Raw genomic sequence first — 13,622 nt, forward strand, 5'->3', positions numbered from 1 at the left:
ATCCTTTAATCTTACTCCCACTGTTCAGTTTGCCACCAGAATACAATCAACTTCTGCTACTATAATTGACAATATATTTATTGAAAAACAAAATTTGGATAAATATATTGTTATTCCACTGATAAATGCGTTATCTGATCATGATGCTCAGGTTATACAGCTGCACAATATTGAACTTACAATGGAAAAAAGGAATAAACAAAACAAACTTAAAAAAATAAGGGCAATAGATAACATATCAGTAATACATTTTATAGCTGATTTAAAAAAGGAAAACTGGATTAATACATCCACTGATAATGATACAAATTTACAGTTTAATTTATTTCACTCAACCTTCTTAAGGCTTTTTGAAGCAAATTTCCCTCCAAAATTAGTTCAGGTGAGGGAGGGATATCAAAATCTGTGGTTAACCAAAGGCATAAAAACGTCGTGTAAAAGGAAAAGAGAGCTGTATTTGCTTTGCAGGACGTCAAATGACGCTGTACTCAAATCTTACTATAAGAATTATAGCAAAATACTAAGCAGAGTCATTGATAAAGCTAAGCAGTTCCACCTTCAAAATTTAGTATCAAAATCAAAAAACAAGGCTAAAACTACTTGGGATATAATTAAACATATGACTGGTAAAAGTAACAAGCCTAAGTCAAACTACCCTATTACTGTAATAGTAAATGGGAAATCGTTAGTAGAAGCAACAAATGTAGCAAATGCTTTTAACACCTACTTCTTAGAAATAGTTGATATGCTATTCAAAAATCTGTCGACAAAAAATAACCCCATAAAACTTATGCAGCAAACTCTGCCTAGAAAAACGTGTAATTTTGTATTTACCCCCACAACACCTACAGAAATTTGTGAAATTGTACACTCTTTAGCTCCTAAAACTTCTACAGGCTATGATCAAATATCAAGTGTACTACTCAAGAAATGTATCAACAAGATCAGTGCCCCTCTTAGTAACATATTTAATAAATCATTTTCAACCGGTATCTTTCCAGAACGATTAAAATTTACCATTGTTAAACCTCTCCATAAAAAGAATGATGCGAATTTAATGTCAAACTACAGACCCATTTCACTTATATCAACATTTGCTAAGATAATGGAGAAATTAGTACATAAAAGACTGTCTAAATACCTTGAGTCAAATAACCTATTGACTAAAGATCAGTATGGATTTCGCAGTGGTAAATCCATTGATGACGCAGCGTTTAAATTAACATCAATAGTACTAAAATCCCTAGATAAGAGAGAGAAGGCTGTGGGTCTTTTTTGCGACTTAACCAAAGCTTTCGACTGTGTGGACCACAAGATACTTCTAGACAAACTGTATCATTATGGTATTCAAGGCACTGAATTACAATGGTTCACATCCTATCTAACTCAACGATATCAACAAGTAGCCATAACGGATCAAGACAACGGTGAAATATTCTCGGAAGTAGGTGTAAACAAATGTGGTGTCCCACAAGGGTCTATTCTTGGTCCATTGCTTTTTATCTTGTATATAAATGACTTGCCTTGTTATATAGCTGATAAAGCTAATGCAGTTCTCTTTGCTGATGATACCAGCATACTTTTCACTCAAGCTAACCATCAGACTCTAACTAACAATATACATGAAACGCTTCGCAACTTAAAAATATGGTTCGAAGCAAACAAATTAACATTAAATCTAGAAAAAACAGCATTTCTTAAATTTAACACAAGCTACGTGCAGAATAATGACTTGCAAGTTAATTACGGAGTTACAGTCATAAAGGGATGCATGAATACCAAATTCTTAGGTCTTCATTTAGATAGTTGTTTGAATGGGAACACACACATACACAACATTATACCTAAACTAAATGCAGCCTGCTTTTCATTACGTACTTTGGCTCATTATATGAACCTAGAGTCACTTAAGCAAGTATACTATGCATACTTTCATTCAATAATGTCATTTGGTATAATTTTCTGGGCACAATCTTCCCATAGCAAGCACATTTTCATTATACAGAAGAGAGTCATCAGAATTATGACGGGAGCAAAAAAACTGGACTCTTGCAGACCATTATTCAAAAAACTTAACATTCTTACTTTTCCTTCACAATATATATATTCTACAATTAAATTTGTAGTAAAGAATTTTGACTACTTTTTAAAAAGCTCAGATGTGCACACATACAATACCAGAAATAGAAATGACCTCCACTTGCCACTTAACAGACTCAAGCTAAGTCAGAAGGGTGCAATTTTCTCAGGCATAAAACTATTTAATAAGTTACCTGAGAGTCTGAAAGAGCTAAGCAAACAAAATAATAAAAAATTCCAGAAGAACCTTAAAATATTTCTTTTATCTCAGACATTCTATACAGTGGATGAATTTCTCACATACTAACTGTTTGACATTTTATTCTACTTCTTGTAATACAATAACTTTTATCTCACATTTGATATTTAGTATTGTATAATATAATAAGAAGATCCACTATTAAAAAATTAATAAATCTGTCAAATATAATAAAGTCTCAAGCTAAATGTATATGTGAAATGGTGTCTAAATATGTAATCAAATACTATACATACTTTTGTTATTCTTTTGTACATAGATTACTGTATTTATGTATTGCTGTGGGTTTATGTGTAAGCGCTGATCTTAGATATGTTATTTTTTAATGTATATAAAACTGACATGTTCCATATCCCAGAACTCCAGCAGTTTGTAAGGGGTCTACGGAATGAAATGAATAAATAAAATAAATAAATAAATACGACTCGAAAAGATCGATTGTCATAGAATCCACTGCAACTGTTCGTGGTATTTTGATTGCGTGCCATCTATTTTACGTCTCTGGCTATAGGTAATGAACAAGGCCACTAAAGAAACAAAAGACGAAACGTAAATAAACGTGTAGGAAAAATGTATTTTTTATTGTTGGAGGCAATGAGATTTATTAAACTTAACGAAATATCTGTAATTACGATATGACGGAGTTAGATGAATTTTGTAATATATACAAATATTACGGTATTTCGTCCTAAAATGTGTAACAAAATATTACACGGTAAAAACCTACTTAATTACGCCGGGACGTAAATAATCGGCAAAGTAATCGTTAAGATAATCGCCGATTACGATTAATCGGTAAGTACCCATAATCGCCGATTACGATTCATCGGTATCCGCATCGGTGCACCACTAGTTTTTGGTGTTGAACACTGAGCTGCCTTAGTGCATTTCTTTGTGAGGAACAGTTTTGGACCTGTAATGGCAAACATTTTATTTTGTTTTGTTTTTTTGTAAAGGTGAAGAGTAATATATCTGCAGAGTTAATTTCAGAATTTTTTATTTGAACAGAACATCATCCTCGATTTAAGTAAATTCTAAGAAGTTTCCACCACAACAAACACAAAATAAGATGAACAAAACCCTTAAGATACCCTTTTCACACAAGGGTCTATGCATGCACTAAGAGGTACAGATGAGTTTGTTAAAGGGGAGGGGGAGGAAGAATGAGCAAAACTATGAAATATATTTATTTTTTACTTTTATTCTGGAAATGAATCCCATTGATAGTGTAAGAACAACACAGGGAATATGTTGCTACCCAAAAGAAGAAATTGCTGCTACAATCACTATCAACCTCTTCCAGAAACGAACACATACAGAACAACTATCCGGGAGCAATGCTAAATACTAAATATTCATTCATTCATTCATTCATTCATTATTATTTGCAATTTCTATTGATATTAAATTAATACTGGATTCATTATAGTTTATAATGATACATTTTGTTACTAATACTACTTACAAGCTGTTGGAATAATCTTACTTATTTTTTCCTGAATGTAAGGAGAATAAGGGAGGATCCCACCATCTGTATCTCCAAATGAGTATTCTTCGTAAGTACCAAACACTTTTAACCAGGTCAGTTTCAATCGTACCAGCAATGGTTGCACATTGTAACACATATTTTATGAACACAAAATGCTACACAGAAAAATATGGCACAATCCATTCAGTAGTTGTAAGAATATTATGTATCTTACCAGATCTTGCTGGAGACTTCAATCCGTTATGAAGATCTTCAAGTGACTCAGAATCCTAGAGTGGAAAAAAATAATAAGTGCTATAAAAAATATTTCTAACTAATGATTAATGTTTATACATAGTTGAGAAAGTTTCATTTTTAATGTTCTGATAACATCACAGTAAAATACACACTGAAATAAGAATTGGTTTGTGATTTTTTTACAAATGGAATTTGCTTACTGAGTTCAAAAACCACATCTGACAAATGCAGGTAAAAGTTATAATTACACAGATGAATTAAATAATAATGAAGATTTTTAATTTTCTAGTCTATCACAAAATTCTGTTTTACAAAACTGATAATGAAAACTCAATAGGCACAGAATACTTTCATTCCTGCCCAGCAATATTATCATTTTTTTTTCTGTAAGACTTCTTAATAAAATGATAATATGTATTGTTGCTATTTTGTATGCTTTTAAGTTCGTTCTTAAAGTGGTTTAAATTCAGCCATCGAAAGTAACTGAACAGACTTGGTGGAATAAAAACTGCAGACAATTCACATCTTCAACCCACCTTCATCAAGTCCTGTTCCTCAGAGGTTTCCGACAGTATCACGTTGCGTCTCAGAGTAGCGTCGCGCGATGGTCCGAGCTCCTCGCGGAGGTTATCGAAGCCTGATTGGTCAAGGTGCACTTTGGCAACTGCCCGCTCCATGTCATCCGTCACCAACTCTACGTTGAAGATGCATTCGTTTACAATGTCGTCTCTGCCGATTTTGCGCAGACCTTTCTCCAAGTTGTTGCCTGCACGCAAGAAAGAATATAAAACTGGCATGATTAAATAAGAAAGTAAAATGTATATTTCTATAAGAAATAAAATTATAAAATTACAGGAGATAATTGTTAGTTTCACTTTTCAACAAGATGCAAGACTTGAGTTGGATTTAAAATAACACAATATTCAAAATGAATTTTTGAAATATAAAATTAGACAGAAGTTGCAGCACTTCAAAGTATGAATTTATGAAACGTTTACTAACTGTTCATGAGCAAAACCTAATTTCTGAAAATACAGTATTAAAAACATAGGTGTCTCATTCCTAAGGATGAATAGCAAGTAGAAACTTCTGACCAGAAAAAAAGAGAATTAAAGAAATATAGTTCAAAGTGTCAAAATTACATACAAAAAACTTTAGTAGTAATCATTTCTTAAAAAAAAATTATATATAAATAAAAGTTCCCAAAAACCATTCCTTGAAAAGACGCACCAAAACCATTACCTGTTGCTTTGTTGCCAAACGACTGGAGCCACAACCTCAGCATCACCATCGCTTGTTGGTTGGGACTATCCACATACTCCTTCTTGATGAGGTTTATGTCAGATGCTGGGACACCGAGCTCATACGCCAGAGGAATCCAATCGGCACCCAGCAGGTTGCTTATGTCCGACAAGCGAATATCGGCACGATGGATGGTGTCCGGGTGGCCTGTTGACACCAGATCCAGGTCAACAAACCAGTCCAATGGTCACAATCCACTAATTAGAATGGTGAACAGTTTTCTTTGTGTGCCACAGTTAAAATTGTAAGAAGGTTCAACGAACATGGGAGTTGGTAATTAGGCACTAATGATGCTGATTCTTAATTGTGTAATATTTGTTTATCATATTGTTATGAATGCAAACAGGACAGCAACATGCACCAGGTTTGGAACTGGCTGGCTGCCCTGCCAGGCAACTAGCATCATGCGTACATCACGTGACCGCCACTGACGTACCGCATTCCACACGTGCCTGGCCGGATTACAAGGGTCGTCGCTACCCCCTCTCTACCCATAGCTGCATCGTCCTGTCTCGGTGCCGTTATCTATTGCCAAGCGGCCTTGGGAATTTCGTGGGTCATGGCGTGAGTGAGCGACGACGCTATTCTCGATGCTTCGGGCGTCTAGTTGGCACGGGATGACGTGACTGGCCCCAGCTGTGCGCCAGAGACTATTTAAGCCGGGACACTCGCCTCCGCAAATGTTTTTTGGAGACGGAGTTCTTGGGAGCGGTGAGAGTTACGTGAGAGTGGCGAGAGTGCCGCGAGTGCTGCGAAAAGTTAGGCGACAGGTTTTTGGTGACAGAGTTCCGCGGGGTGTGCCGCGTGAGTTCCACGAGAAGTGCGGCACAGCGAGGAGTGCGGTCTGTAAAAACTTGACAGACACTGAGTGACTTGAGAATAAACATTTTTAAGTGCAATTAATTGATGATTAGGCATTTTAAGTAAAATTATTTATTATTGACGTAAATATTAGGAATCAATAAAACTTAATTGGGCTATCCCTTATGAACCCAGTTCTTCCCACATAATAAATCGTAAAAATAAGGTACTTATTTTGGTATTTAAAAATATATACATATACAGTAAAACAATTATTACTGTTAAGTGGGACATTTGTACATTTATTTAGTCTAGTCTGTAAAATAAGAATTAACTCCTATTGTGCACTACAATTTTACTCAAATATTTCATCAGCATAACTGTAAAAAGAAATTATAAAGCACGTAAGGAGTTTGTGTGAGTTAATGCTAGCTGAAAGAAATTTTGGCAACTCTAGCAAACAGGCTATCATTAATAATGACATTGTATTCTTTAATCAATCAGAAAATATTTTTGCTGAGAAAATTTTCTGTTATTATGAGTAAGTGTACGGGAATTCATTGAAATTATTGAATTCGAATTAACTAAATAATGATATAGCATAGTAAAGTGATTTTTGAAGAATGGACATTTTAATAGTTTTACTTCACTAGATTACACATTCCTGTATAATGCAATGAACACATTGTTACGAGTATGATGTGGGGAGAAAACTAGGTTAGTAAGGTAGAGCCCAATTAATTGATTCAGTTTTATTTATTACTAATGTCTACGCCATAAATTTAATTAATGCACTCTGTCCAAAACAATTAGTTTTACACTGATCATTGACACATAAACACTTTCCACTGGAGCCTGGCTCGACATTGGCTCGCTCTTCTGTCCGCCTCTGTCCGCTTCCTTCGCACACTCACCCACACCGCGCCGCAGCACAGTCCTCAATTATCGCTCGTCGCACCTGACTGGCTCGCCAGGCCTTCTCGCAGGTATCGCCTCCCGATAGGTCCTGTTCGCTCAGCAAGGGCCACTTGCCCTCTTCACCTCTCGCTGATGGCACGGGTATCACCATTATCATTCACAGAGGGGGAGACCCTCCGCTGCTCCGCTCTTCGCTCGGAACTCTCACGGAGGTCGTCGTCGCTGCTTTCATACTCTTGGCGGCCTTTCTGGAACCGACTTGCTGGGGAGGGGGTTTGGAAGTGTCGCATCACCTTGGGCCGACCTGACGCTCGTAAAGTCCAGAAAGGGGGTGTTTATTCGCGTCACTCTGCGTAGCGGTCTCAGGAAACCCACAGAATTCCCTGGCCGCTAAAAGGGTCATTGAAAATGGCCTGGGGCAGGACGGTGCGAGGAGAGCGGCAGGGGGGAGGGGGGCAGCGAGGACCTTTGTAATCCGGCCAGGCACGCGTGGCATACCTTACGACAGTGGACGGAGCGTGACGTCAGTGGCCGTGCGGGGCCGCCAGCCAGCTCCGAACCTGGCGCGCGTCACGGTCCTGTCTGCGTTCGTAGCAATATATAATCTACAACTATATGATTAAACAAGCAATTCTTGAACAATTCTAATTTATGTTAATGCATTCACTACTCACTGTTTATACTTAGTTAATACTAGATCTGACCAGTTCCCCAATTTCTCGGTTCCGGTTTTGGTTCCAATAAAATAACTAGACCTGAAATTTACTTTCGAAATCATTGGTTCACATTACAAGTATTGTTATACATTTTAGTTACTTCACAATCTATAATATTTACGTAAAATTTATCCTGCAAAAAAGATAAGAAAACACATTCTTTCAATTTTACAACTCACTAAACATGTATGCAATAGAGTATGGTATATTGGTCACAATGTATAGGATTTGCTTCTACATGTAATAATTGGTAGTACTGTTGTTTATCAATTGGTAAAATATAATATCTGGTTGTTACACATGCTGACGTTCAAATATATGAACAAAATTTGCAAGCACAACAAAAAATCACAAGCTCTAAATAGGGGCATGGAAATTTTGTGAATTGTGATATCGTGAAATAACACTAATAATAACCTAAATTAGCAACAAAACATCAGAAATTTTTGTTTTTGCAAAATAAAACCAAAATTCAACTGTAAAGCCTGTGTTAACAATATTAAATATCAAGCACAAAAAAATGCAAATTGAAAGGTATCACCATGTACACACATAATGTTCTTCCAAATTCCCAACAAAAAAAACTCCTGTGTATAATGAATGTTTCACCATATTTTTGCTGAAATTGTTGAACATGCACCATAGCATTTGTTTAACATGAGAAAAAAAACTAATTTTCCACGTTAAATTAATTTTTTTAATGTGCAGTTTCATTAATTTAATAAAAAACTGTTTAAACATGAAGATTGAGGATTAAAGTGAAACTATCACAACAACGTTATATTCATTCTGAAACCTAATCTACCAACTGCTGAATAATGATGAATTGCTAACTTTCTCATAGCCATTCAAAAACAACCAATACAGTAAGTCCTCGGTTTACGTCGAGGTTACGTTCCTGAAAACCGCGACGTAAATAGAAACGACGCAAAATGAGCCATGTTTCATGCCACCGGCCGGCCACGGCCCAAGGTCGGCCGGAAGCGCTGGCATACAGACGTGACAACGGGCAATTTTATCAGCAAATGACAACCGACAGCGTGGGAAACAAGTCCAACTCGTACTTCTCAGCTTTATAGAATGGTTATTTAACCAGCTGCTTTATTACCTTTATTGATTGAAATATAAAAACAGATATATAGTCGTTTGGAAGACATCTTATGAAGAAAAAATCATAAATTGCAGTGAGCTGATACTGTAGGCCTACTACAAACGCATTTAATCACGATAAAGTTAACAACGGCACGTTTAAAACTCCGGCCAACTCAATGATATCATAGCGACTGAAGTGTAGAGCTGTAGCAAACCGTATGTATTCGTTACTGAGTAACGGGTGCGGCATCTAGTAACGAGTAACGAAACGTTACACACGAATGCATTTCGTTACTCGCATTTTTCGTATGTTTTACGCATGCGCGCGCTTATTCGTTACAAAGAACGATGTTTGTTTATTAAGAAAAGTATAATTTGGAAATTCGTCGTCCAAGTTTTTTACTGTTTATTAAAGGTATTGTGTGTGTAGACAAAGTTTGAGATTGGAACAGAAACAACGTAAGAAAGTATTTTTTACAAATTATAAATATGTATGTTTTTGTTTTTTACTATCGCGTATTTTCACGTTTTTTGTTCTTATCTTAAAAGAGATATTATAATAAAGCTGCTCTAATGAGATTTTGTTTCTTGGTTAACAAAAGCTGTTAATTATCAAATACTTTTAATTGTTTATATTCAATTTATTATTATTTACGCGACGTCATACTGTACGCGTACGAAATACGACTCGATTCGTTGCTGTTACATAACATAGCATGTTATGCGGTATCAGAAGTAACGAGTAACGATACGAAAGTAACGAGTACTAATTGTTATAGTAACGAATACATACGGGTACACTTTTTTTAGTTACTTTTACACCTCTACTGAAGTGCCAAGGAGTTGGACGAAAAGGGGTAGGAGAAAATGCTGTGTCGTTGCGGGATACGTGCGAGATACGTGGGTGGCCGAGCGGGCGGGCTGGTAGTATTGCATCACCGCGCGGAGAGCAGCGGAGAGCAGGAAGCGTCCCTCATGATGTATGATAAGATAAGGCGGTGAACGTGTAGCTTACGCTACGTAGCATAAATTAACTACCGAAGGAAACAAAGAATTATAAACGAATTATATACGGTGTTTTGGTTAAAATAAAGATTTACGGTCATTGTAAACGACGTTATTGTGAATCGGCGAGAACTTAAATTGAAACATGAGTACTCAAACTTTAGCGACGTTAATCCGAAACGACGTAAATCGGTACGACGTAAATAGAGGACTTACTGTATCTACTCCCACCATACACATATACTCAACAGATACATGGGTGCTGCGTTATTACCTTTTTGGAGCGAACCCACCAATTTTACTACATGCAGTATTGTACTAACATTTATCTGTGGTTTTACTGCGACAACTTTATTTTCAAACCATGTGCACACGCACCAACAATTTTTTTTGGATTTCTTATTTGATTAAGTAAGAGTTTTTTTTAAATTATTATGTTTAACTCAGTATTTGAAGTTCTTATACATAATTATTTTATTTTTAAAACTTGAAACCACACAAAATTTCATAAAAGTGAAATAAAAGTTAAATGTTTAACCTTAAAAACAAAATGTGATAAAAAATAAAATCATTTTTACGGACCATTAGCTATAGACTATTAATATCACATTACATTAGAATTGTAAGCCAGCATTGACTGATCTATTCCACGGGTTGAGGTTAGTTTAAATATAATTTTAAAAATTAAGTTTCAAGTTAGAGCAATAAGTGTCTTTTTTTTTTTGTGTTATTGAATTGTTTTCAATAACCTTTAAATTAGCCGGAAGAAATGACAAACCTTATTTATAATTTTATAATTATAATTTTATAATTTTAAATTGAAACAATTTTATTTTTCTCTTTTATAAGTGGAACAGAAAATTGAGTAAAACCGAACCGCCTAATAAAACCCAGAACCACACAGCCTTACATAATTAGCCTACCTAGTCAAGAGTTTGTTTTTATTAGTGAGGCAAATAATTGCATTGCTTGCTGGTGTTTCTAGCATGGTGTCCCCTCTTAAATGCAAGGCAGTGGTCTGGCACGCAATCTTCTCGTCGTGCATAGGGTAACTATGAGATATGAGCCTTAACCACTACATTATATAGTTTGAAATGGAAAATAGAAACAGAACTACTCATCCGCCCTCAGCGTATTCTTAAATGCTTTTCATAAACAGGCACCCCGCGGATATCTGGATCAGTTTTCAAATCGCATGGCTGTTTTTCTGAAGCCCTGCACACCGTATGTGTGCCCGTGTAGGCGGGCCCTTAATACACACAGCTCATCACAGCCTCAGAACCAACGACCACAGAGAGAATGCCCTCTAACCAATGCCGTCTCGCAGGAAGCTGTAGTTCTTTTCCAGCTCCAACAAGTCCGGCTCAGACGGCCCCGCCTCTGGGACGATGGTGTCTGGGAGGACGACGTTCAGAGTGCAGATGGGCGCCTGAGCCGGCTCGCCCTTAGCGACCTGCAAGCACCACACCGCTCTCAAACACCAGGCAGTACGGCGGCATGTGGCTTAGAATGACTACAAGTAGAGACAAGATTTTATGGGTTTTTTTTTTAGTACAGTTTCGGTATTATTGTTTTTAAATTTTTATAAAAGTTGTTTTATAATACTTACTCTATCAAAATAGTGGTAAAAACAATAAAAATAAATGACAAAGCATTTGTGGTTTGAAAGAAATGCACAGTAAAATAAAAACAAAAAAATACACTCTGGTACAATTTTTTTTTGTCTGGAAATAATGACATTCCTTGAATTTCAAACATTAAAAGATCACTTTTCAATGATTTGGATTAAGTTTTGGCTAAATGCTGCTTATTCCACATAAAACCTGCATTTCGATGTCATGCAGTGTTTGACGTGCTTTTAGGTGTTATTTCGGTTTCATCCCAATTCACCATGTAATCTTGTCCCTAGTTATAAGACATAAAACATTTTATCAAAAATTGGCAAAGAGCAATTTCATAATTAAAGTGGTATAAAGTTGAGAAGACATCATCTCAACAAAAACCTGGTGAACCAATTTTCAGGGCATTTTCAAGACCTTTTATTGAAAAGTTCTAACAACGAATGAGGAACGAGTCAATATTAAAGTTAGAAAGATAAAACCTTATCAAAGATAATATACATATGTAGGGATGTGCGGGTACCCGATAATTTCAACTTTGATTCGATTCCTCAACTATTTGAACCCGGAACCGAAACTAAAATTAGGAATCGAAAAATTGGGGCAAATTTTTCAAAAGTAAAAAAATCGAAGAAATAGACGGTTACCGTTTAACTGATTGCTAGACATAAATTTATTCGTCAATTATCATTAATGTAACTCGTAAAATTGCCGTGCACTTTCACTCAAGCAAATTTCATAACGTTATGAAATATAGGCTAGGCCGAACATTAAATTTTTTTCAAAGATTGTGTATGATATAATTTACACGTTCAGAACCACTAGGCTACCTGTTTAGGCTTGCAAAGATAAATACCTTACGAAAACTGCTTGTTTATGAAATAGTTTAACAATCTGCTCAAACATTTTTATTTCTGCCTACTTACGGCATATTACTCATGACCATTTCTCACGTTGCACAGGAAAAATATATTGTTGTTTTATTTGTTTTGAAAAATAAATAACACGTATTAAAAATGAATTTTACAACCATCAACGCACAATTTTCTGTTAACAGTTAAAATATTTCCTTGTTCAACCTTACATTTACAAAGATCGCCATTCTGTGATAGTCTTCTGTTAACAGAATAACCAACATTAAAACATTCACGACATGAAAATATTTTAGCGGTGCCGTACGTGTAGACCAGTTGACATGTCACCATTTATCATAGATTACGCGTGCCGACACAAAGGAATCGAATCACTGAATCGTAACATTATGTCAGTATCGAGGTACTGTATATGCTTTTGCCTTTTACAAAACTTAATTAAAGCTGATCATCGTTGTGTGTTTTAACTTCGTGAAATTAATAAATTAATGATATTTACGTATTTTTTCCGTTTTAGGGGAACAGATCTTGTTGAAAAAAACTAAGAAATATATGTTACTTATTGATTTTAATTTAAATAAACCCACTGGCTAGGCCATGCTGCATACGTCATATGTGCAAATGTAGGTTAAATAATAAATTATACTTCTGTTCGCAGCACGCATCGCACTATCTCGGTGACTCCAGTGAGGCAGCTGACTTTACCGTTGGTAACATTTGACATCTTTAAACAGTGGTGAAATGATGAAATAAGTAATGGATGAAAATTGTGGCAAGTTTAAGGGCCGCAGTCATCATTGGAAATTTTATGACAAAATATCAGAAAGCCATTCCAAATGTAAAACTTGTGGAACTAAACTCAAACAGGTGCATGGTAGCACTTCTAGCATGGAGAAGCACTTAACATTTCACAAGAGTGTGTATGCAGAGTACTTACAACTACAGAAAGAATTAACTCATGCACCTTCCACATCAAGTAACAAAGTACAACTCACTCTGTCAGCTTCGTTTAATAGCCAAGAAAGGTATGGTAGAGACCATCCCAAAGCTATTGCGATAATGAATGCCATTGGCATAATGATTGCTGTGGATCTACAGCCATACAGTATGGTTCAAGATAAAGGCTTCAAAGACTTGATGGCGCTAGTTGAACCCAAGTACTCCGTACCAGACCGAACAACATTCTCTAGGCGTGTAGTGCCAGTGCTGTACAATGGTCTGGTGGAAAAAATT

At 35.9% G+C, this 13,622-nt stretch overlaps 1 protein-coding gene across 10 annotated transcripts in view; it reads right to left on the bottom strand.

The window, feature by feature from the left end:
* The window catches only part of LOC134528037 (ankyrin-3), a 386,196-nt gene that overhangs the window by 47,491 nt on the left and 325,083 nt on the right, over nucleotides 1–13,622 (bottom strand). For all 10 annotated transcript variants that reach the window (XM_063361226.1, XM_063361227.1, XM_063361225.1 and 7 more), the window contains 4 exons: nucleotides 11,210–11,351; nucleotides 5,307–5,513; nucleotides 4,601–4,830; nucleotides 4,042–4,096 (listed from right to left, as the gene is read on the bottom strand). In XM_063361226.1, the coding sequence (XP_063217296.1) occupies nucleotides 4,042–4,096; nucleotides 4,601–4,830; nucleotides 5,307–5,513; nucleotides 11,210–11,351 (634 nt within the window). The remainder of the gene's footprint in view (nucleotides 1–4,041; nucleotides 4,097–4,600; nucleotides 4,831–5,306; nucleotides 5,514–11,209; nucleotides 11,352–13,622) is intronic.

This window comes from Bacillus rossius, chromosome 1 (genome assembly GCF_032445375.1).
Source record: "Bacillus rossius redtenbacheri isolate Brsri chromosome 1, Brsri_v3, whole genome shotgun sequence".
In the NCBI taxonomy this organism is placed as follows: Eukaryota; Metazoa; Arthropoda; class Insecta; order Phasmatodea; family Bacillidae; genus Bacillus; species Bacillus rossius.